The sequence below is a fragment of the Neoarius graeffei genome, chromosome 22 (genome assembly GCF_027579695.1).
Source record: "Neoarius graeffei isolate fNeoGra1 chromosome 22, fNeoGra1.pri, whole genome shotgun sequence".
Classification (NCBI taxonomy): Eukaryota; Metazoa; Chordata; class Actinopteri; order Siluriformes; family Ariidae; genus Neoarius; species Neoarius graeffei.
In genome coordinates, this window is record NC_083590.1 from 50514729 (window position 1) to 50541214 (window position 26486).

General features: G+C 44.3%; 1 protein-coding gene across 2 annotated transcripts in view; it reads right to left on the reverse strand.

Annotated features, from left to right (window-relative positions):
- The window catches only part of ash1l (ash1 (absent, small, or homeotic)-like (Drosophila)), a 120177-nt gene that overhangs the window by 59293 nt on the left and 34398 nt on the right, over positions 1–26486 (reverse strand). For both annotated transcript variants that reach the window (XM_060904928.1, XM_060904927.1), the window contains exons 4-10: positions 21841–26137; positions 10305–10986; positions 9973–10146; positions 9742–9836; positions 1799–1872; positions 1649–1694; positions 1409–1517 (exon numbers count right to left, since the gene is read on the reverse strand). In XM_060904928.1, the coding sequence (XP_060760911.1) occupies positions 1409–1517; positions 1649–1694; positions 1799–1872; positions 9742–9836; positions 9973–10146; positions 10305–10986; positions 21841–26137 (5477 nt within the window). The remainder of the gene's footprint in view (positions 1–1408; positions 1518–1648; positions 1695–1798; positions 1873–9741; positions 9837–9972; positions 10147–10304; positions 10987–21840; positions 26138–26486) is intronic.

Sequence of the window (26486 nt, forward strand, 5' to 3'; positions counted from 1 at the left end):
TTTGGACTATTTAAGGACTGCGCCCACGCAAGGACGATGTGAAGTATTACACCGTGTCTAGGAACGCAAAAAATCCGAAAAATAAATTTCTCCATTCGGAAAACCGGAGATTTTCAAGAGTTTTGTCAAATATCCGTATTTCCGGGTAAATCCGGAAGACTTTCATCCCTGCACAAAGAACAAGCAAGAAGTGAAGACAACTTCAGTAAGGGCCAGACAAGCGCATCACCAGGGAGGAATCCCAGTCATGTCTATGGGTTCAAAATCAAGGCTTGTTTAAAAGTAAAATGTTATTCAGGGATGTGATTTGGGGCTGGTGAAATTATCTGAAAATTTTAGCCGGGGGTCTGGGGGCCACAGGCCCCCAGCTGGCCCAGGGCAGCACCCTGGTTGGGGGACAAGGGGGGAAGCCCCTCGAAGCCCCTGGGTTTTGGGGTTTTCTGACTTAAAAATTGTACTAAAATGGCAAGCAAACACACAAGAAAAAACTTGTCATGATTAACAAATTCAAGCCAATTTAATGGTCAACATGCAACTCTGACACACACACTCACTCTCTCACTCGCGCGCGCACACTCTCTCTCTCTCTCTCTCACTCACGCGCGCGCGCACACTCTCTCTCTCACTCGCGCGCGCACACACTCAGTCTCTCTCGCTCGCTCTCTCGCGCGCGCTCTCTCTCGCTCGCTCTCTCTCTCGCTCTCTCTCGCGCACACTCTCTCGCGCGCACGCTCTCTCTCACTCTCTTTCTCTCTCTCGCGCGCGCGCACTCTCTCTCTCGCGCGCACTCGCTCACACTCTCTCGCTCGCTCTCTCTCTCTCTCGCGCGCGCACGCTCTCTCTCTCGCTCTCTTTCTCTCTCTCTCTCGTGCGCACTCTCTCGCGCGCACTCGCTCACTCTCTCTCGCTCGCTCTCTCTCGCTCGCTCGCGCACGCGCGCACTCTCTCACTCTCGCGCGCACTCTCTCTCGCGCACTTTACGCTCGATCACGGAGGCTGCCATCTTTCAACTCTGTTTGAAGCGAACTTACGTACAGCTATCCAACAAGCGCGTTCATTGGTTGTTACAGAGCGATGGGCCAATCACGTACCTCGTTTCATCTCAATGACGTAATTGCGTAAATGACGTAATTACATCAATGAGATGAAACGAGGTACGTGATTGGCCCATCGCTTTGTAACAACCAATGAATGCGCTCGCTTCAAACAAAGAGTTGAAAGATGACAGCCTCCGTGATCGAGGCGTAAAGATGCAAATCCGAGGCTGCCATCTTTCAAACAAAGTCGGAACGAATAGGATACGAATGTGGATTTGAGGGAAAAATCGGAAACATTTTTTTTTCAAGTTTTGAGGTGAAAAAAGCGGAATTCCGCAAATTCGCGGAAAAATCACATCCCTGGTTATTACCTGTTAAGGCAGTCATCCAAGCAGCCCTTAGCAACGTGGTCCTCAGGGGGCCTGCAGTTACAGGTAGTGGCTTCATAGCCTGAGAGTGGCTTTACATCAACATATACATCTAAGGGAAAGAATACAGAAAGGTTTTTAACGATGCACAAACCCGTAAAACACAACCCACATACTAGAAAATGTGAGTGCAAATGCTTATCTGCAAGCAGATGCATATGTAGGTAAAGAGTAGAGTCTTACTGGATCTTATTTTCTTGTAGAGAGGGACATCTGGTCTCTTATACAGCTGAAATGAATAATATGTTGTTAACAGTTGACGGGTGATAGACGATAATGAATAGAAAGTGAACTGTGTAAATAAAGCGAAGTTGTACAGGCAAACTAAACTACCTGGTCATGTTTCCAAAGCCATAGGATGTCATAAGGCAACTGGAAATCTATGCGTTTCTGTCTCAAGTACTTCCCTGGAGAAAAGAGGAGGTAAGAAAGTGGTTAATAATAGACAGGCTGAAGGGGGTTGATACACTGAACCATTCATTTAACTTTGCAGCCTGCAGTTTACACAAAAGCCAATGTTACCGAATACCTAGCTGATGAAGTTATAACCTGATAGCCATCCAATGTGTAACTAACAATCAGCACGAATGCTCAGTGATCTTCAAATTAATCAATGCCCTGCTCAGTGAGCAACAGAGATTTAGACAGAAGCAACATGTACGACTTTATTACCTTGGGATAATATAATAGGGAGAATAATGACCTAATAACCTTGGGATATTGAAAGGTGCGATAGAAATTTAACTTATTATTATTATCAGACCCGTTGCAACAAGGTAGGCAGACTTGGCAATTGCCTAGGGCCCCAGCCCTCGAAGGGCCCCCGCTGCCGAACGACTGGTTATGTATTCAATAGCAATGACAACTTTTTGAGCGCGGCAGCGCAGCGCCTAATGACACTTGTTGAAATACCCTAGTTCCAAGGGGGGCCCCCTAATGCACAACAGCGCCTCCCTACACGCTTTGGCCGAAAAGTGCAATGACAGTCTGTTGTCAACCGCTCAATGCCCATCTCCGTCCAGTCAAGTGGTTGCAGAGCTCCGCGGCAAAAAAAACAAAACAAAATCAAATACGAAGCGAAATTACCCCTCAGGGAGCCAGAAGAGAAAGAAGAAAAGGGAAGAGGAAGACAGAAAAAAACAAGACACTGGTAAGTGAGAATGTACACACTCATTAATACCAAGCGGGTCGACAAGCAAATTTGGTAGCTAGCTTACGTTAATGGTAGTTATCTTGTAGACAGTGTTTATAGCTGCCTTTGCTGAAGCCAAAGCCCGCAAGCAGCAGTTTTAGACATTTTGCCCATGATTCTACACTGTAAAAAATGTCCGTAGAATTAACAGTGAATTTATGTAAAATCATGACATAAAAAAAACCGTAAATACAAAAACAATGAAGCAGTGTGTAATTTACATCAATATACTGTAAAACTCCTAACCAAATGCCACTGTTAATTTAACAGTAAGAATATGTTGAATTGATCATATTTTTTTGTATAATTTACAAATTGTTGTAGTTTAAATACAGACAAACTGTAATACTAAAACAGAATGTGATGGTTAAAATTACATCATTGCCCTGTTAAAAAAACAAAAACATGCCCACCATTGTGGCTCAGTCAACTAAGGCGTCATACAATGAATCTGGGGACCTGGGTTCAATTCCGACCTGAGGTCATTTCCCGATCCCTCCCCGTCTCTCTTTCCAGCTCATTTCCTGTCTCTGCACTGTCCTATCCAATAAAGGTGAAAAAAGCCCAAAAAAATTCTAAAAAAATATATATATCTGTCTAGTAGATCATTACTTGTAACCATCATTTTGAATCATTGTTTATTGTACAATGAATATCCGTAAAATTAACAGTTATGTACTGATTATTGTACATTGAATACCTGTAAAATTGAACATTTTCAAACTGTTGTTTTTACAAGTGTTGATATACCTTACCGTAAAGCCATATACACTGTCACTGTATTTTTTACGGTGAAAAAATGGCAACCACAGCTGCCAGTTTTTCACTGTAAATTTGACAAGATTTTTTTTTTTACAGTGTAGTTGTGTATTCTTAAATTTTTATATGTTTTTCGATACCTTTTGCACTTTTCTGTGTGTGCTGGTTCTTATTAAGATTCTTATTCATGTTTGTAATCATTTAATCACCATTTGAAGTTATTTCTACTTGTGTATATACTGTAAATATTTAGTGTTGTGTTATTTGCACATTTTATATTACTTTGTCTTATTTTCATATTTGATTTTTATATATATGTGTGTGTGTGTGTGTATTTTGTCTATTCTTGTGTTTAATTGGGTTTGATAATTATTTATAATAATGTAAAGAGTTCATTTATTAAGTAAAAATCGTAAGAATGATTACAATATGTGTGATGTTTATTTATTAAGTCTTCAGTGGGTAGGCGGCCAAAAGGCCTTTCGTCGAGGGGGGGATAATTATGGGCCCCAGATCCCCCTTTGCCTAGGGCCCCCAAATAGCTTGAAACGGGCCTGATTATTATTATTAATGGTTCAGTGTCAGTATCACAGAGAATTGATAACACTTTTAACAGATTGTTTATTGTTTTAATCTTTACCCCAAAAGTCAAAAACAAAAATAATGTGGATAACGCAATAAAAGTAGCTATCAAGATCATGAGCAACAACCTACGGTAGATTTTTTACCATCTTTGAAGCTCGAGCTGTAATAAAGCACTAAAAAAAAATGCATGTTCACACGCTATCATCCTGCAAAAGCTCTTATGCCATGTACACACGTAGCCGGGTATTTTTAAAACTGAACATTTTCCCCCCCTCCGTTTATAAAAATGTTTTATCCACACCACCTCGTCTTCGAAAAAAATCCCTTCCACACATAACCGAACATCTGCGTTTTCAATCACATTCATAAGCATTCCAAACCTGTAGATGGTTATTTCCCCAAATCTTACCCCCTAATCACATCGCCTGTGCGCTTGGAGCAGTAGTTGGGCTTCTAAAATTAAACATGTAAATAGCACCTGCACAATAATTAACGCTTTCAAGGCACTACTCCGATCCATTACTCTTTAGCTAGCCGCACACTACGCCGATTTTCAGCGTACCGAGCCAACTGAAGTCGCGAGTCAGGCGTAAAGACTAGTTTTCGATGGTACCGACTCATCTCACAGCCGATTCGAAAAACTAATCGGGAGCCAGACTGATCGGCGACAGTCGCTAGCAATAGCCAATCATATCTTTCGCATATAACACGTGACATCATTAAACACAATTTCTAGCGCGAGAAATACGTGTCGGTAGCACCTAATGCAGGTATATACTGTAATTCCATAGACTGAAGCTTTATCCATAGACACAGTGGGCTGGAAAGCCACTCTGCTCAAGTTGTGTGGCTGAATTCCAAATCACTTTAACTCCCCTATATAAGTGCACTATTTAAGGTTGGGAATAATAGCTCATGCAGCCTAGATAGTGCGCTACATATTCCATGTTGTGTCATTTGTAATTCAGCCTGTAGCATCTTCAAGTGTTGGATTTAACAGTAACTATATCCAATAGCCAATCACAAAGCTATTAAGTTGTCACGTGTCGCTTCAATCGCGACTGCACTCGTCAACAGTCGGGGGATATGTGCGTGCCCTGTCGGGAGTCGGCTCTGAAATGGGTCGGTTCGGTACCGCGTGGATCGCCGTGGTGTGCGGCTAGCTTAAGTCCATGCTTAATCTGGCTTCTGCAGTAAACAAAGGTCGCACGTTTGACGTCAGGGCAGATTTGTTGTCATTTTTTTGGCGCAGATTGTGACGTTCTAAAACGCAAAACTCCGGTTATCTCTGTCTACACGAAAAGGCATACACGGAGTTTTCAAAAATCTTCACTTTGCCCGGAGTTTTTTTAAATATTCGTTTTTGATGTGTTTTCATGTGGATGACAGGCCAAAACGTAGAAAAATATCTTCGATTTAGCAGATACCCGGCTACGTGTGGACGGGGTCTGAGTAGTTTGTTATTATTAGTCGTCTAGTAGTATGCAGGGTGTCTACAGGTTTGTCCAAGTTAAATTTAAGACTTTTTAAAACTTTTTCATACCATATTCCAAAATAAATTAAGACCAAATCTAAAGTCAAGCAAAAACGTACTCTTTTGAAAAAAAAAAAAAAACTATATAATTTAATGTAACTTATTGTTCTTGTAAACATTCACCAGAAAACACTATTCTATTCTAGTAGAAGTACTTCATTTCTTTTCCTTGACAGGCATTCACACACTCAGAACGCAATATAAGGATCGGATAAACTTGTAACTATGCGACAATCAGAATGCAGTCGCAACGTTTGAATCCAATGTGAAAATGTGAATGAAGTCACACACACAGAATCCAATGCAACAGGTTTTTTTTTTATTATTATTTTCTCTGCTTGGGGAGTCACATTGTAAGCAGAATTGTTCAAATCCATCTTTGGTCAAACAACAATGCAGAAAACAAACAGTTAAACAATGTGAATGCACACACACCTGAAACTTCAGCTCACTCACTTGAAAGGTACGCTCACTTGCACTTCTTAAAACACTTGGAACGACACCCACACACAAACAATACTATTCTCTCACATGCACGCAATAGAATATATTCTCTTTCTCACTCACACACAATATTCTCTTACATCTCGCAGATCTATCCTCTTCTCCACGACCGTTAGTGGTGGCAGCGCTGAAGTCGGATATTCGAGGCTGATGCTCGCAGCCTTTAGCAAAAGCAACGTGCTTGGCGCTCTTCATATGAGAGTCCACCGCTCTTATCCCCATTGTGCCCAACTTAAAAGTCTTAGGCCGAATCCCATTTCACCCCTTGGACCAACCCCTTGGCCCTTCCCCTCCATTTTGCACGTTCACGTGAAGGGGTAGGGGTATCACAATCCCAGTTAACGCGGAGGGGTAGGGGAAGGGGTAGGGCTTCTGTACCCCTCCAAACGGAGATTTTCCTGGAGCTGACTCCGAACGAAGGGGTTTGAGTGATTTCCCACAATGCCATGCGGATTTCAGCGAGATTTCATGCGGATTTCAGAAAGATGGCGGTTCCCGCGGCGAAAGATTGTCATAAATGTATTTTCTCCATTATTTACGTGTTTTAAGTTGTTATCCAGAGGAAACACGCCGCTTGATTCGCTTTCGAGCTGAGAATGAGCAGCGATTTCTGAAATCCAAGCTGCTGCTAAAAAGCTTTGGGAGTGAGTATTGTTTTCGGTTGCTTGACTGCGTACGTTTTGTTCTGTTATTCTCGCTTTTATTGTTTACATGAGTGTTCTGACACCTCATTCTGTCGGATGTGGTGCACGAAGCGCCAAAGATATCCCATTCAGTGGTGTTAGTTAACAAATCACACCCTGCCAGCAGAGATTTCTGGTTCTGGCTCTGACTGTAGCGGCTGGTCGCAGCCAATGACGCATTTGGTCGCGTTTTGCTAACGTAAACGCTGACGGAGGTACGCGATGACGTATGCGATCGTTGAAGGGCTATCCCAATACGTAGGGGTTGAATTTCAAGCCCTATCCCTTGTAGCTCAGTTTCAAGGGGAAGGGGTAGGGGTAGAAATTAGAATTGGGATTGGGCCTTCCAGCATGCTACACAGTATGCCTTGTTGGCATCTTTGGGTACAGCTTTCAGCCACCACGAGTATTTTGCATCTTGCAGCCAGTTATCATTAAATTTACATTTACCCATTGTGGCTCGGACTACCCTCCATCAACAGATCAGGCACTGAGTGGTTGTCAAGCACGCGCGTGTCTAGCAACCGGTGGATTCAGAGCCTGCGCGGTATAACTGTGAGCATCAAAAACGATTAAACTGTTTCCCCATCCAAAGTGTACCACATTTTAACGATATGACTGAGTAAAATCTCCATAAATTTAAGACTGAAAATTTAAGACCACGGGGTTTGAAATTTAAGACAATTTAAAGGGATAGTTCGGGATTTTTGACATGAATCTGTATGGCATCCCCATCAATAGTGTCGTGCAAACACACTGACTTCCCCCTGACAGCATCCTGCGAGTCCGGTTCTCGTCCAGTTTTGGTCCAGACGAAAGTAGTCCGTCAAGTTTGTTGGGGTCACGAAAGTAAAACGTTTTTCGTCTCAAAACAGTGATATATTTGCATCACAAAACCGTTGTCAAATAAAAAGTCAGACCTCGAAATCGCTTGGCACTATTTTCTCTCCCTCGGTATCACTGCGCGCTGCCGCCAGGTGACAGCCACGGCTGTTTCATTCATTGTTTTAGTGATGGGAATTTCGGCTCTTTTTCGGGAGCCGGCTCTTTTGGCTCTTCTTACTATAAGGAGCCGGCTCTTTCGGCTCCTGAGATTTTATTTTTGATTTAAAGGAGTACGCCACCCCCAGATGAAATTGAGTCAGTCCCTGCAGTCCCTAGAGTTGGATGAGTGAGCCAAAGCGTTTTGTAGCCGACCCAGCCATTGTCCTGATCTATAAACGCCCCGGTTAGCTTAGCGTAGTCGCTGTAATCCGGCGTGTCCAGCTAGCATTGTCGTTACAAAAGTGAATTAAATAACTCAAGATTTTTTATAATTATTTCTCATGACTTGTACAGTCACATCGAATACACATATCAATGCAAATTAACACGAAGGGATTTACTAGACCAATTTATATCTGGAACTATTTTCAGCCACAGCACAGGCAAAGCACCGCTGCAGGCGCAAAGACACCGGGTGCGCAGCGCCCGAAAACGGGTGCGCAGCGCCTGAAAACCCGTTTTCAGGCGCTGCGCGGTGTCTTTGCGCCTTCCTTTTCCTACCTATTCCTTTAATTGCTGCAATTAACTAGTTAATTCCGATTCTATTTCTCCTCTCAGTTATAATCTGTCCTGCTTTTGAAAAGATCCACTCTGGGGGGACAGATGCTGCCACTATACACATCCTCCGTGCCATCACGCGTGTAAGCCGTGGATAGAGTGCAGCCTTGGTCTCCCACCAGCTTAGCGGGTCTGCGTTTCGCTGTCACCTGGCGGCAGCGCGCAGTGATAAGAAGGGAGAGAAAGGCCCAATCCCAATTCTAATTTCTACCCCTACCCCTCCCCCTTCCCCTCCGCCTTCCCCTTGGCCCTTCCCCTTGAAACTGAGCTACAAGGGATAGGGCTTGAAATTCAACCCCTACGTATTGGGATAGCCCTTCAACGATCGCATACGTCATCGCGTACCTCCGTCAGCGTTTACGTTAGCAAAACGCGACCAAATGCGTCATTGGCTGCGACCAGCCGCTACAGTCAGAGCCAGAAAACTCTGCTGGCAGGGTGTGATTTGTTAACTAACACCACTGAATGGGATATCTTTGGCGCTTCGTGCACCACATCCGACAGAATGAGGTGTCAGAACACTCATGTAAACAATAAAAGCGAGAATAACAGAACAAAACGTACGCAGTAAAGCAACCGAAAACAATACTCACTCCCAAAGCTTTTTAGCAGCAGCTTGGATTTCAGAAATCGCTGCTCATTCTCAGCTCGAAAGCGAATCAAGCGGCGTGTTTCCTCTGGATAACAACTTAAAACACGTAAATAATGGAGAAAATACATTTATGACAATCTTTCGCCGCGGGAACCGCCATCTTTCTGAAATCCGCATGAAATCTCGCTGAAATCCGCATGGCATTGTGGGAAATCACTCAAACCCCTTCGTTCGGAGTCAGCTCCAGGAAAATCTCCGTTTGGAGGGGTACAGAAGCCCTACCCCTTCCCCTACCCCTCCGCGTTAACTGGGATTGGGATACCCCTACCCCTTCACGTGAACGCGCAAAATGGAGGGGAAGGGCCAAGGGGTTGGTCCAAGGGGTGAAATGGGATTCGGCCTTAATAGTGCCAAGCGATTTCGAGGTCTGACTTTTTATTTGCCAACGGTTTTGTGATGCAAATATATCACTCTTTTGAACACATACTGTTTTGAGACGAAAAACGTTTTACTTTCGTGACCCCAACAAACTTGCCGGACTACTTTCGTCTGGACCGAAACTGGACGAGAACCGGACTCGCAGGATGCTGTCGGGGGTAAGTCAGTGTGTTTGCACGACACTATTGATGGGGATGCCATACAGATTCATGTCAAAAATCCCGAACTATCCCTTTAAGACTTTTTAATGGCCTTATTTTAGGAAAATCAAATGTAAGACTTTTTAAGGACCCGCGGCCACCCTGGTATGGTTTTATTTTCTGTTCATGTTTTACTCTGTGTGTAAAGTAATAAATAAATCACTTGGCTGTCAATAAGTGGACTTACCAACATGAATGGGAGCAGGAAGCAGGCCATACTCATGTTCACCTGGAATATACTCCAACTTCTCCTTCTTTAACTGTAGCAGCTGACCACGAGGACTGATGGCGAAACAGGAAAAGAGGGCGAGAATGGTGGGGTGTTAACACGATCATAAGGAAAAGTTGATAAGATGGCGCTCTGTATTTAAACTAACCCATTTCAGATTAAGATTTAAGATTTCTGTGCTTGACATACTCATCTGTCTTGTACACATCAGAATAAAGGCCAGCCTTCTGAAATTTCTTCTTGGGTGGCCTAGCAGCTTTTTTCTCCCGTTGGGTCGTCACTGATGTGGGTGGAGCTTGTACCATGGGGGTTGGACCTGTGCGTTCAGGGGAGGAGTGGCCATCAGATTTTCCTTCCACAGCACTAAAAAGTAAATACAATTACGTTAATTTTACCCACTGTTTGGGTTGAATCGTTGGGTCAAATCATTACGCCACGGTTTTACAACAGCGGAAGTTTGTTAATAAAATATATGAGCTTAGCTTTGTCATTAAATAAATAAAATAAATAAAAAGCCAGACCTCTGAAAGCTTTGCATCTCCTCATGTGCCAGCCATCCTTTCCCTCCTGTCGGCTGTCCCCGTGTGACCGTCTCCTCCTCTATGGTCTCTGGCCTTGTTTCCTCCTCCTCTTCTTCCTCCCTCTCATGCGCAGTCTCATCCTCATCCTCTCCATTTTCATCCCTGTCCCTATCCCAGTGCTTCCTCTTTCGGCCCTTTCGTTTTTGTCTCTGTATGACAGACTCGATGGCATCTGTAACCGTGTCTTCCTCCCATTCTTTACTATGCTTCTCTGGTTCAGGCTCCAGTGGTGGAGGCGATGTTGGGGGCAATGCTGATGGCGAGGGTAACGGATTCTTGCGGGGCCGTCCCGGGCCCCTTTTCTTAACCATGTTATTCCCTGTGCGCGCCTGTCTCTGCAGCTTCTTGGCCCGGAGGATCTTGTTGACATGATGCAAATTGTTTTTGGGAGGAGGCGGAGCTGAACGTTGGGAAGGACGGGAGGGGGAGGAGTCCAAGCAGCAAGTAGGCTGTGAAGAGCGCGCAGATGGACTTCCCCCTGGCTGCTCCAGGCCACAGGCAGCAATGCAGGAGGATGAGTGGGAGACAGACAGAGGAGTATGGTGATGGTGTCGGTGAGGAGTAGCCTCTGAAAAATCAGGTGCGCTGAATTGACCGTATCGTGTCTGTATGCCGCAGTTTCCTTTGAGAAGAGGAAGACAGGGATGGGAAGCAGAGAGGGGACATGACAAGATCACCATAAAAAGGTTTTCAAACAAAATACTGGTTTATTTTGTTTACTGAGCTATCTAGTACTGGGCATTTTCATAAAATATTTTCATGTAATATTTGTTCTAATATACACAAATACGTGGTCTTACTCATTTCATACACAGTGTGGGAAATAAGGAATTTTAAGCAGACTGTCACAGGACAGACAAGTCTGAAATGTTGTCTGTCTGTCAACATTTCAGCCTGCCTGAATAATGGGCCAAAGACCCGGAACAATGCAGCCCAGGGCCGTCTTTGGGCCCCAGAAGCTGAAGGGCTTTAGATGCCTGTAGATGGCTTCTCAGCTATTTCCAGGTACATTTTTGTGATCTTCAAAGGCCAAATTACACTAGACATTAGTTGCTAATTACACTACAAATTGAATATAATTTACAAGAAAATGTCAGAAGATTCAAGAAAAACATGCTTAAAGTTCTACCCAAGAAAACAGTAGCACACACAGGTCAGTTCCATGTCTAGAAAAATGTATGGGGGACAAGGATGTTCCAGTTGGTTACAACTTACTGGTACTCATATGGCCCTTTTCCACTACCCTTTTTCAGCTCGCTTCAGCCCGACACGGCTCGCGTTTCGACTACCAAAAACCAGCACGACTCAGCTCGCTTCAGCCCTGCTTAGCCCCTAAAACTCGCACCGTTTTGGAGTGGGGCTGAAGCGAGCCAAACCGTGCCGAGTGAGGCTGGGGGCGTGAGGAGACACTCCCCTGTGCACTGATTGGTGAGGAGGAGTGTCCTCACATGCCCACACACGCCCCGCGAGCACGCTGGGATCTGTAAACACCATAAACCCGGAAGAAGGAGAATTACGAATTACGAGAATTATGAAGCCTTATGCGCCTCGCCTCATCTATACGCTCTTGCCAGTATCTGTTGGCGTTGTCGGTGACAACAAGCCACAGCACCAAGACCAGCAACACTAACGACTCCATGTCCTCCATGTTTATTGTTTACTATTCGGGTCATGAGACTACCGCTTAAAAGATCACTGATGTCACTGTTTGCGCTGCTTAACGACATCACGTGACGTCCACCCACTTTCGCTAACTCCACCCAATGTGTCCACCCACTTCCAGCCAGCACGGTTCAGCGCGGTTGTAGTCGAAATGCAACTCCAACAGCCCCGCTCGGCTCGAATCAGCTCGGCACGGCTCAGCCCAACTCAGCTGCGTTTGTAGTGGAAAAGCGGCAATATATAGGTATTATAATAACACTCATGAAACATTATGTCAACAATGAATTTTTTTTATACTATGTTTATAATAAGTCTATAAGAAATTTAGTAATTACAACTATTCTTACATTACAGAGTTAAAATTTTGAGTATGAGATTCCAAGTAACTTTGTAACAAAATTGCTTAAAATGACTCAAAACTAAACATGGTCGTATTTTGCATTCAGACTAAAAACCTGCTGGACTAGAACTTAGAAAATAGTGGAAAAGAAAAACTATTAAAATATAAATCTACATCCTACACAGCATATGATTATGACTGTCATTCTTATTATGAAAGAAAAAAAAATCCACATAATAACAACCACTGATTGGCAGTTTGGCACTTAATATAATGATGTACTGCAAAGTTTCATGTAAACTGAACTCAATCAACTGACTGGATCAATCGGATACTGTCAACCCTAAAACACTAGGTTCAACTGCATCATGTAATAAAAACAACAGTGAATACTGAGTGTATTATTATTGTCTTATTTAGTGTGCCACTCGAGGAGAGGGAGGTGCCTGTAGATTTTTGCAGGGCTAGGACCTTCGGTGGCCGAGTTATGAATTTTTAAAGGCTGGCTTGAGCCATAGCTCATATTTCAAGTTTTTGGCGAGCAGCGCTCACGCGGAGGTTTCGGGGGCGAATAACGGGCCGAAGCGGGGTCGTACTGGGCCAGGCCTGGGCTGGTTTGAAAGAGCTCGGGGAATGGGAGGTGCTTGTAAATTTTGATGGGGCTAGGACCTTCGGTGGCGGAGTCATAAATTTTTGAATCCCTGTGCGTGCGAGCGGCTGGAGCAAGGGCTAGTGCGCTCGCTGCTGACGTTGGATCGGGCCACGCTCACTGCTGATGTCGGATCGGGCCATGCCTGTGCTGGTTTGAAAAGGTCCGGGGAGAGAGAGAGGTGCCTGTAAATTTTGGCAGGGCTAGGACCATCGGTGGCCGAGTTATGAATTTTTAAAATCGGGCCTGCTGGGGCCCCTGTTTCACAAGCCGCGTTACGTGTATTCGCCCAGTGTAACAGTTGGAAAAAAATCAGAAGTAGATTAGACCCATATCTTTACAATTTTTCATGGGCCACCTGGTCTGATGCTTTTGAAACACACACAGACACATTTGAATTATTTTTATTGGCCGTCCGGTCAGATGCTTTTGAAATACAGACGGACAAATTTAAAAATTAACAGTAAATGTCTGCCAGTCCGGCCTCATTTTCCACACTGCATACACGTGTACAAGAAATATATTTCCAACTCCCATTTATTTAAAACTAAAATCTAACAAAGCCTATTTTCTGCCAGATCAGAATGATGTGAACGATATGGCTTGTTGACTGATGGTGACAATTCCTCTGCAATGTAAACCTGTCAACAGTGCTAGAAAATTGTGGAAGAATATAGAGGTATTTACAGCTCTTATGTTTTGGCACGGTGGTGTAGTGGTTAGCGCTGTCGCCTCACAGCAAGAAGGTCCTGGGTTCGAGCCCCGGCCAGCGAGGGCCTTTCTGTGTGGAGTTTGCATGTTCTCCCCGTGTCCGCGTGGGTTTCCTCCGGGTGCTCCGGTTTCCCCCACAGTCCAAAGACATGCAGGTTAGGTTAACTGGTGACTCTAAATTGAGCGTAGGTGTGAATGTGAGTGTGAATGGTTGTCTGTGTCTATGTGTCAGCCCTGTGATGACCTGGCGACTTGTCCAGGGTGTACCCCGCCTTTCGCCCGTAGTCAGCTGGGATAGGCTCCAGCTTGCCTGCGACCCTGTAGAAGGATAAAGCGGCTACAGATAATGAGAATGAGAATGTTTTTACACAATGTACAAGTCATGAACAGTGCACAGTGTATTTTGCACATATACAAATAAAGGAAGATCATGGTTTGGTGTGCACTTGACTTTTACTTCCCCCTGCCAGCTATTTTAGTTTAAAGAGCTAAACTGAAGAGGCGCTAACTGCACTTGGTTTAAAATGGCTTAAAATGAGCTTTATTATCTTCTCATTTAACTGGGTCAAAAGCATTTTGCGAAGTGAAGCTCGGCAATATTGGATCAACTTTGTAGCACCTGACTCATACCTGACTCAAAAAGTCTCATACCTGACGTTTTCCCATCTGTCTACCACACTAAAATGGTGTAGATGCAGTTTTTCTCAAGGCCACTCAGGCACAAAGAAGCTGCGTGAGCAGGAAAGAAGGGGTAAATGGAGAGCTGATGTAGGCAAATGGCTAATTCTGATTGGTACTTTGGCAGACATCACATCACACTTATCAAATATGACCTGATTACATAGTAGGGAAAATGTCTGCAGAAAAAAAAAATGTGGATTTAAACAATTGGATAACAAGATTTATGAAGTTACAGACTAAACATTAACCTTCTGGGATCTGAGGGTGTTTTCTGGTACTCTAATGATTTTGGTATGCTCTGATTTTGTTGTCAATTTCAACAAATCTAAGCAGTATTTTCAATGTCGTATGACTTTTTTTGTATTCAGCACAAGTTCAGCTACGATAATATGTACGATAGTATGTACAGTGGTGCTTGAAAGTTTGTGAACCCTTTAGAATTTTCTATATTTCTGCATAAATATGACCTAAAACATCATCAGATTTTCACACAAGTCCTAAAAGTAGGTAAAGAGAACCCAGTTAAACAAATGAGACAAAAATATTATACTTGGTCATTTATCTATTGAGGAAAATGATCCAATATTACATATCTATGAGTGGCAAAAGTATGTGAACCTTTGCTTTGAGTATCTGGTGTGACCCCCTTGTGCAGCAATAACTGCAGCTAAATGTTTCCAGTAACTGTTGATCAGTCCTGCACACCGGCTTGGAGGAATTTTAGCCCGTTCCTCCATACAGAACAGCTTCAACTCTGGGATGTTGGTGGGTTTCCTCACATGAACTGCTCGCTTCAGGTCCTTCCACAACATTTCCATTGGATTAAGGTCAGGACTTTGACTTGGCCATTCCAAAACATTAACTTTATTCTTCTTTAACCATTCTTTGGTAGAACGACTTGTGTGCTTAGGGTCGTTGTCTTGCTGCTTGACCCACCTTTTCTTGAGATTCAGTTCATGGACAGATGTCCTGACATTTTCCTTTAGAATTCGCTGGTATAATTCAGAATTCATTGCTCCATCAATGATGGCAAGCCGTCCTGGCCCAGATGTAGCAAAACAGGCCCAAACTATGATACTACCATCACCATGTTTCACAGATGGGATAAGGTTCTTATGCTGGAATGCAGTGTTTTCCTTTCTCCAAACATAATGCTTCTCATTTAAATCAAAAAGTTCTATTTTGGTCCCATCTGTCCACAAAACATTTTTCCGATAGCCTTCTGGCTTGTCCACATGATCTTTAGCAAACTGCAGACGAGCAGCAATGTTCTTTTTGGAGAGCAGTGGCTTTCTCCTTGCAACCCTGCCATGCACACCATTGTTGTTCAGTGTTCTCCTGATGGTGGACTCATGAACATTAACATTAGCCAATGTGAGAGAGGCCTTCAGTTGCTTAGAAGTTACCCTGGGGTCCTTTGTGACCTCGCCAACTATTACACGCCTTGCTCTTGGAGTGATCTTTGTTGGTCGACCACTCCTGGGGAGGGTAACAATGGTCTTGAATTTCCTCCATTTGTACACAATCTGTCTGACTGTGGATTGGTGGAGTCCAAACTCTTTAGAGATGGTTTTGTAACCTTTTCCAGCCCGATGAGCATCAACAACACCTTTTCTGAGGTCCTCAGAAATCTCCTTTGTTCATGCCATGATACACAAACATGTGTTGTGTAGATCAGACTTTGATAGATCCCTGTTCTTGAAATAAAACAGGGTGCCCACTCACACCTGATTGTCATCCCATTGACTGAAAACACCTGACTCTAATTTCACCTTCAAATTAACTGCTAATCCTAGAGGTTCACATACTTTTGCCACTCACAGATATGCAATATTGGATCAATTTCCTCAATAAATAAATGACCAAGTATAATATTTTTGTCTCATTTGTTTAACTGGGTTCTCTTTATCTACTTTTAGGACTTGTGTGAAAATCTGATGATGTTTTAGGTCATATTTATGCAGAAATATAGAAAATTCTAAAGGGTTCACAAACCTTCAAGTACCACTGTATGTCATGATTAAATTAACAGATAAATGATGTGTGAAAAAACATGACCTTACCCATTGTGACAAACCGTTCTGATCACCTGAGGTGATTCTGTTCAGTCTTAGGAATGTATCAAGCACAAAAACTTCAATCTGCTCCACTGATTTGGACAATTAACTGGCCATCAAAAAATTTATGTCCTATTGTTTTGGGATAAAGGGTTGGCAGTGGGAGGGGTATTCAATGAGAAGTGTAAAAAATTTTCATTCCATTCAATGAGAAGAGGGAAAACCCCTCCCACTTAATTAACAGAGTTAATTAAGATTAACTCTTAATCCCAATGGGTAAGGCAATGTATTTTCACACATTCCAACACAGTTCTAAAATTGCTTTTTACAACTGTCAGTATGAGTGTTGAGAACTGCAAAGCTGAACAAACTACAAACATGGCTGCTCAAGACTACAACGCCCATGAATCACAGCGCCCCCAGTCACCAGAATATTGAACACAGCTGAAGTGCATCTGTAATCAGCACAACGTTACTTAAACACCTCGCACTCAAGTACTCATTGTGAAGTATCGTTCTGAGTTCTCCAGTTCATACCAAGCCTTATCTTCCTGACTGCTTACCGTTATTCTGACTCTCACTACTCTTCCTTGTCTATTCTCCCTGCCTAGTCTACGTTGTCCTGTTCGTCAATCGACCGACCCATGCCTGTCCAGGACCATGAGTCTTGTTTCACAATTTGGCTTCGTTACCATTTGTTCCCCGTCTCCTCTGCAATTACATCAGTAAGTGCTTGCGCCCGGACAACAACAGCTTCATTTATCTGGTATTTGACTCTATTTTGGTATTTGAGTCTATTCAGTGTCTTGAAATTAACTCTTCAGTCCTTGAAAAAAATGTCGCAGTCTTACTTGCCCAATGGGCAAGCAGCACCCAAAACATACTTGCCCGAAAAACAATTCCACTTGCCCAGAATTTTATTTTATTTTGGAGAGGACAGAATGCAGTTAATTTTTTTTAAATAGATGAAGCATAGGGCGGCACGGCGGCGTAGTGGTTAGCGCTGTTGCCTCACAGCAAGAAGGTCTGAGTTCGAGCCCCGTGGCCGGCGAGGGCCTTTCTGTGCGGAGTTTGCATGTTCTCCCCGTGTCCGCGTGGGTTTCCTCTGGGTGCTCCGGTTTCCCCCACAGTCCAAAGACATGCAGGTTAGGTTAACTGGTGACTCTAAATTGAGCGTAGGTGTGAATGTGAGTGTGAATGGTTGTCTGTGTCTATGTGTCGGCCCTGTGATGACCTGGCGACTTGTCCAGGGTGTACCCCGCCTTTCGCCCGTAGTCAACTGGGATAGGCTCCAGCTTGCCTGCGACCCTGTAGAACAGGATAAAGCGGCTAGAGATAATGAGATGAGATGAAGCATAATTATGAAAAATCCACAAAACCATAACACCAGTATATGCAGACACATTCAGAAAGAAAGAAGTTCTAGTAGCAGAGGAATTAATAATTTAGGGTATATTAAGCTGTGGAGAGTTTTGAATGAGTATAATAATAATGCTGGAGCTTTGTTTCTGTTATCAAAGGAACACAGTCCAGTGCAAAATGTCATCATGGAGTCAGTGTAGAAATGACCCTACAGTTCAAGAGTTCTACACAAATGCACTGAGCTTTACAACAGCTGCACGCACGTGAAATGGAAATAAATCGACTAAAGCAAGAAAAACTATTTTGGATAAAACTGTTACTGTCCGTGACACACTTATCAACCTGTGTGACTCAGTTGTGCCTTTGAATAGAGAATAAATGAAGAGAGAACTGAACATTAACCGTTTATTGAAATGATTATTACAAGGGTGATTTATAGTTACTATATGACTACAGCTACAACTGGAATGTGCTGATTCTATTAGCGTTTGTAATTATTGTACCATCCACTATTAGATAAAGTTAAAATAAAATCTTACAATATTGTTTGAAAGTCTAAAGCAAGCTATTTTATTTTACAAATAATAACACATCAGATATTGTTTTAAAAATAAGCATCACTGTATAAATAAAGTGCAAATAGCTCTGTAACTGCATGTCCTTGGGGTTGATGAGACATGGAGGGGAAGGAATAGTTTACCATCCAGCCCACAGTTCAGGATGGAGTCCTTTGAGAGTAAATGCTTTGGCTTTCGCAACATTCTTTTCCCAAAAGCTGATGACGGGAAAAAGTCTTTACACAAAGGTTTTCTTGCTTTTGTAGGTTTTTTAACTGTTCTTCTGTGTCAGGACTTTTCGGGGAAAAGAAGGTATACTCCAACACATAGCTAATGCTAACACTAGACCACAAATCTGCACTGTCACCCCAGTCGTTTCAAGGAATTTTGTACGGATCATAACCGCTAATAAACTCTAATTTCCGTGTATATCTATCCTGCGGGGGCGGCACGGTGGTGTAGTGGTTAGCGCTGTCGCCCACAGTCCAAAGACATGCAGGTTAGGTTAACTGGTGACTCTAAATTGACCGTAGGTGTGAATGTGAGTGTGAATGGTTGTCTGTGTCTATGTGTCAGCCCTGTGATGACCTGGCGACTTGTCCAGGGTGTACCCCGCTTTTCGCCTGTAGTCAGCTGGGATAGGCTCCAGCTTGCCTGCGACCCTGTAGAACAGGATAAAGTGGCTAGAGATGATGAGAGGACGGCACGGTGGTGTAGTGGTTAGCGCTGTCGCCTCACAGCAAGAAGGTCCGGGTTCGAGCCCCGTAGCCGACGAGGGCCTTTCTGTGCGGAGTTTGCATGTTCTCCCCGTGTCCGCGTGGGTTTCCTCCGGGTGCTCCGGTTTCCCCCACAGTCCAAAGACATGCAGGTTAGGTTAACTGGTGACTCTAAATTGAGCGTAGGTGTGAATGTGAGTGTGAATGGTTGTCTGTGTCTATGTGTCAGCCCTGTGATGACCTGGCGACTTGTCCAGGGTGTACCCCGCCTTTCGCCCGTAGTCAGCTGGGATAGGCTCCAGCTTGCCTGTGACCCTGTAGAACAGGATAAAGCGGCTAGAGATAATGAGATGAGATGAGATTTACAACCAATGGGAGACACCCTTTGTTGGCTGTCCACCAATCACAGGCTCCCGTGCCACAGTGGCAGTATGTTGATAAATATTTTGAAAATAAAAATATAATTATGAAATATATGAAACCATCAAAAGCAATTTAAAAAATCTTTATATATACATACACACACACACACACACACACACACACACACACACACACACAGGTTAGAGGTAAGGAATATTATTCAGTGATTATCGTTTATTATTAACTCCAATCGTGATATAAAAGTTCCAAGTTTGACACCTGCCCGCTTCAACCGCGCTGCTGGTACGCGATGTCCTTGACCCTCGTCGCCCTTAGCCAACTGGTATAATTACGTCATTAGGTGGACCCCCTGAGCCGAGCTTTCCAGTACACTCGAACATGTATACTTCGACGGATTATAACCAGAAACAAGGAAATTTAAATCGTTTCCTCAATGTTTTTTTGTACTTTTATATATTGTCGTGTTGATGAATAAACTTTAACGCATTTCCGTGACACGAGACGAGCTACTTTAAACTGGTTCCCTGCTCTCTTAGTGCAGAGTGAGCATACAGTTAATGTCTCTGATGCTTGGTAGGATTAATTTTATATGGCAACCAGTCCAGGAAAACAAAGATTTTCAATAGACACAGGTGAACTTTGTTTTGAGGAGGAGTTCGTCTGATTCACGTCGCAGAATAATAACAACTGAAATGCTACTGCTGGACTGACAGTTCAGACCTGCATCACGGAGCGGTTGCCTGTGTTGCTTAGGTTGCCAGCATTAACTTTTGTTGTCCGATCGGACGGTTACCATTAAAGTTTTACTCGTCCTTGCGCATACTTTAGTCGTCTCGGACGATTGGACATACGGTTTCTCAAGCATTGCTCTTGTACTATTTTACTCAGTTCAGAGCCACAACCAACTCTGTTACTCTTTTACACAATTACTCTGTAATTTTGCTCCCACTTCAACTCCAAATTTTACTCTCTAAACTCAAAATCGAGCAAAATTAACTATTTTTGAGGAAAATACTTTTAATCCTGGAAAAACTGCTTGATCATTTTTCCTGTGTATGCATTACAGTGCACACATCAACCGATCTGCTCATAATAAATAGGAGAAATATTTACACTTATTCAAGTTGATCTTTGACTGGATCGAGTCAAAGTTTTAAAAAAAAAGGGGGGGGGGGGGGGGGGGGGGGCACCACTCAGTGTCACAGTTCTCAAGATTGAACTGAATCACTGCCCTGAATCATGAAATGAATGATGAATTGAATTGCTGTCCTGAATCATCCGAAGCGCTTAAAATTCGTGTGCCATCTTAAACAAGTTTTAGTTCCAAATAGCCTAAATTATGTCTGATTAGATTTTATCCTGTTTACGGTGGGCGTTGCCACAGCAAAAGAAAAAACAATCGAAACCGAAAGAGTGAAAGTGCCGTTACCCTGTGAATAGTCTTACGAAGGCGTAAGTGGGCGCTCAGCCTCCAAATCTGGTGTGACTGAGTAAGATGACAAGTTTTATGTTTCATTTAATTGAGGTAATTTAAAAACTATATATTAGTGGGCACATAGGAAAGTATAACGTTTCTGTCAATATGCTTATCATGCTTGTATAATGAAAAACTCGAAGATATTTATCTAAATGCATGACCTACTCATTCTAAACCTGTTGAGCTTCGCTGGTGAAGCTCTCGACCCCAAAGGGTTAAAGGTTTTAAGAGTTTAAGGATTTAAAGGCAGTCAAAGGATTAAAAGGTAATTAAATCTTTATCAACCCTTTATCTTTCTTTCTTTATCAACCCCCCACTTGCTATTTTTATAGTACCAGCCAAAGTATTAATTAAGAGACACTTGATGTCTTAAAGTAATGATGGACTGTTGTTTCTCTTTACTTAGTTGAGCAGTTCTTGACATAATATGGATTACTACAGTTGTCGATAAAAGGAGTCATTTGGAGGAATAAATGGAAATGGACGACCATTTCCATTAGCTAATTTCTCTGGACGCTGGAGAATTAAAAGCTCAAGAAACTTCAAGGAGCTGCTTTAAGCGCTTGGTGAGGTTTGTATATGTAGCCAATAGTAGTCTGCGCTTCAATAAACGTGTTTAGGGATGCCAGGAGTTCCACAACATATTCAAATACAGCAAGAGATTTTGCAGGACACATTAACAGCTACAATAGTACACTCTACTGTATTAACTTCTGTAACCTTCACAATGTCAGACTATATCTGGGTCACCTCCAAGGGGTCAAGATCTGATTTTTATTCAGGTCACTTCTCAAGATGGTTTAGAAATGCAAGGCAGCTAAATCTAAAACACTACATAATACATTTTATTTCTTTGAAAAACTTTCATAAATTAATTTACCTGACTCTCTCTTCTCAGTAGATGTGGAGAGATCTTTCCTCAGTGATCTGTCCAAATGTGTCAGACTTGAGCCCTCTGAGCTCCCACCTTTCCTGCCCTGATTACATCTAAGAGAGGTCCGAGTGAGGGCTGAAGCAAAAAGGTTGGTGTGGTGGGATCCCGAGTCCTGTTCCTCATTTGGTGAAGTGTGATCTTCATCCTCACTGTCTGAGCAACCCATTGAGTTATGCATATGCCCATCAGAGAACGCCCCCTGCCCAAGAGTCTGATTGTGGGAGAGTTTGGAGTAATCAACATCGTAGCTGCCAATCTTGAACCAAGAGTCTGCAGGATGGTGCCCCCGACTCCCTTGACCCAACGATAGCCTTGAAGGCACCAGACAGGACACAGAGGCTTCTTTCTGCTTGTACCTTTCTGCTGAGGATGATGAAGAGGAAGAGGGGGAGTTGCCAGACGTGGCAGCTGCCTGCTTGTTAGCACTAGAATCAGCTGAGCCATCTGGACCATACCCGCAATGCTTAAGTGATTCCATGCTTCCCCCTCTTCTCCCTCTCTCTCCTCTTCCTGCTCCCATGCAATCACCACCATTTCTCCCTCCTCCTCCACCACCACCATCATCGCCCTCTTCCTCCCCACAGCGGTCACGATGTTTATGTCTGTGCTTGTGTTTATGGTGCCAACTAAATGACAGTTCAGAAGACATAGGGGGGTACAGCACTGTTGAACGTCCCCCACTGAGATACTCTTGTCTTAGAAGCTTGTGTTTTTTCTTGTGGAACTTAGAAGGGTTGAGAAGGAGGTGGGGAGGGTGGTGATGATGATGAACATATGAAGGAGGAGGAGGTGGAGGGAAGGAAGGGCTATGGTGGCCATGGTGAGATGGGGCAGAATGTGGAGCCTGGTGGTGAGGGTGAGGGTACAGTGCACTGGCTGGGGGATAGCCCCGATAATAACCAAGTCCAAGAGGAGCTGAAGAGTATGGAACACTATAAGAAGGGTGATAGAACCCTCCACTGGTAAGGGGGAACCCTAGGCCAGGAACAAAAGGCACCTCTGACATTGACTCTCGAAGCTTGGGGGGCCTTCCACGCTTTTTCTTGAGATCAGGCTTACGGACATAGTGCAGGGAATCGCATGGGTAGGCTGGGTGGGGTGAGTAGTACCCACTAAAGTTGATCCTGAAGATTGTGGGTAAAAGGTCTCTATGCAGGTAATGATGAGGTGTGGGGTTGGTGCCACTGCCAACGCTACTGCCTGCCCTGGTACTAGCCAAACCAACCCCATGACTTGTGCCAGCTGTTCCTGCACCGAGACCCAGGCTGCTGCCCAGACGAAGAGCAGGTGTGCGGTGCGAAATTCGTATTCCACAAAGCCGTACACATATCTCATCAAGCTCAGCCAGGAAGTCAGGATCCTGTCTCCGTGAACGCAGTTGCAAGTACTTCTTCTTGCGTTTGCGTTTCTGCCTTTTCAGCTTATCATAGCCTGGGCATCCATGCCCACGCCGTTTGCACTTATGCTTGTGCTTCTCTTTGTGGCCCACTAGTGCTGAAGCAGGAGCCAATGGATGTGGTCGCCGTAGATCAGCTGACGACCTCTCTCCAAGGGGGGATGGTGTGGGTGAAGGACAATCAAGAAGTACAGCAGACGAATGTCTCCTACTGCCTCTGGGATTGTGCCCTACCCCTATGCCCACTGACGTCCCCATCATTCCAGGCATTAGTAGCCCATTGGTCATACTCTGTGAGGCACCTAACCCAGCTAACCCACTAGCACTCCCAGCTTTCTCCCCACGATCTGATGTACTGTTGTTGTCGGTTCCAATGCCACTGTCACTGGGCACAGTCTCCTCACTGTGTGATTCGCTGACTGGGGAAGGCGTGGCCTCCTTCAGCTCGCTAAGAGGAGCAGGGGATGTAGGCAATAGGGGCCTGGGAGGTGAGAGCTTGCGGCAATGGTAATGTTGTCGGTAGTGGTGGTGGTGATGGTGGTGACCTCTACAAGAAGGTTTCTTCTGAGAGGACAGCGAAGGTGTGGAACCTCCCAAAGAACGCGGGGAGGGTGCTGAAAGAGTTGGTGGAGTAAAGGGAAATGAGTGGTGACTACAGTGTGAGTGGGGCATCAAGTGGACTGACCCTGGCTCAACAAAACTTGCGTCACTGATGGGGCTTTGCCCCCCACTAGATTGGGAAAGTGAAGGGGAGGGGAAAATGTCAGAGGGGGGAATCTGGTTTTGCTGGTTTTGTGAAGCCAAAGACTGATGTGAGTGGTGTGGGGAGGAAGTGTTTGGGGTCAAAAAAGGTTCAGGTGGTGGCGTAGGGACACCCGGTGAATTGTTGGCTGGTGCTTTTGGTTTGCGGCCCCTTCTTTTACCCATGTAAATTGTCCCTTTTTTGCTTACATTGATTTGAGGTCCAAGTTTGCCACCAAATGTTGCAGCAAGGGTTGAGAGAGACTGTGAAGCAGAAGCCACTGTCCCTGACATGCCTGTACTTTTAGTGACCTCTGGCTCAGGTCCCGATCCTGACCCCAACAGGATCTGGCTGAGAAACCTCTTCCGCTTTACAGTCTTCATCTTGTTGATCTTGCCTATAATTGTCTTCATTATGAGCTGCCCATTGCCTTTGTTGTGAAAGCTCTTCTCGCCTGCCAGAGTATCCCCTGGCTCTGGAGCAAGTGTTGGAGGCTGGGTCTCCTGTGGAAGGGTTGGAGGCAAGCGTTTTGGTCTTCCTCGCTTTCGTGGCATGGGTTTCGGAGGATTCAGGTCCACCTCTGGGTGTAAGACAGGTGGGTCCTGCTCCTCTTTGGACATGGAGTATACTTTTGGGGGAGTCACTTTGAGAGGCAACCGACCACGTGTAGGTGCATCCAGCGTTGGCATTTTGGACTTAGGCCGGCCCCTTTTCTTGGGTGGTGGTGAATACAGCTCAGAGACAACAGGGAGCACACGATTAGCATTAGGCGGCCTTCCCACAGGCCGACGAATGGGTGGGGAGGATGAAAGGTCGGTAGGCAGTGTGGTGGATTTGGGTTGACTAGGAGTTGCATCTTCTTTCGCTCTTTGTGTGCGATTGACTGCCTTAGTCCAGCGAGGTCTTCGACCTCGCCGCTTTTTCAGAGGCTTAGACTCCTGCTCTGCTGGTGATCCAGGGGATGCAGGGTCATGGTCATCACAAAGTGGTGAGAGGCTGCTACTAGTACTGGTAGGAATAGAAGGAGAAGCAGTGCGTTTGGTGGACTCGGCAAGGCTATGTTCTCCACTAGCATTACTTTCTTGTGCAGGACTTCGTTTAGGTGAACTTAAGCTTTTTCCCTTCTCTCCTCGAGGTACACAGAAGGGCCCCTTCTCTTTAGTGTCCTGCTTCCCTGACAATGCAGGGGAAGAGCCTTTACTTAATTCTCTGAGGTTAAAAATGTCCTTGTCCCTCTCTTTCTCCTTATCAATGGGTTCCTCTGTTTGTAAGGGGCTTGCAGTGATCCTTGATCCAACTGATGCAGGCATCACCTGGTGGCTGATCCCACTCCCTATTCTCTCTATGGAAGAAGAGAAAACAGTAGGTGAGGATGAATGTGGCCCAAGACGGGATTGTGATTTTATTCCATTGCTATTATCATTGTCATTGTTCTCATTGTTGGTTGTTAAGCGACTGTTGCTATAAGATACTGCAGGAATGTTGCTGTTACTGTTGCTACTTGAAATCTCCTTTGAAAGTCCTCCAGCTTCCTCTTTTCTAGGTAAGCCAGATAACTTCTCCAGGATACTGTCTTTGTTTCGTGAGCCATATGGACGACCTGGGGGCCGTGACACAGGGGGAGGAGGGGCAAGATGAGCTACTCGGGAATATGTATTCCTGTTGGCCATGGCCCGCTCAGGCCGCTGCAAATTCGAGATCAGGGGAGGTGAGCTGCTGTGTGCAGGAGCTGGGGTTACTTTCCGGGCTTTGGGCTTGGGACACTTAGTAGGCGGGCAGGTAGCTATAAGCTGCGCGAGTTTCTCAGTGACTGTAGGAGTACCCCAGTTTGGAGCTCCTCTTTCTTGCTCCTTCTGGCTATCTGTGTAAGTGTACTGAGGTGGTTTTGTGACTCCATCAATTTTGGGGTCATGTGGAGACGCACTGGGGGGAGGAGTTAGTAGTGAAAGAGCTGTTGGGTTGGCTTGGGCTACAAGGCTCTTTTTTCCAGAGGAGTGCGATTTGCTGTCTGATACAGGGCAGTGACTGTTAAGGGATTTTTCTGAAGGTGCAACAGATTTCACATCTGCCTTTCCTTCTGACTTGCAAGCCAGCTTCAGCAGACCCTAGTGAGAAAAAAAATATATTCAGGAACTCCAAAGTTTGAAACTAATGAAATGGAATTTATTTATCATAATATATGTAAAAAAATATAGATAATTTTTTTAGGTGTGTGTGTGTGTGTGTGTGTGTGTGTGTGTGTGTGTGTGTGTGTGCGCGCGTGTATAAATAAAAGCAATGTTTTTAATCACTAAAACCTTTGCTTGGAAAAATGCTAACATTTATTTGAGAAAACAATATTACAGAGATACGGGGGAAAAAGAAGACCTCAAGGGAAAAGACACTGACACAGAGAAAACTTAGAAAGAAAATAAGAAAAAAGTGAGAGCAAGAAAGGATGTAGATATCAGGGCC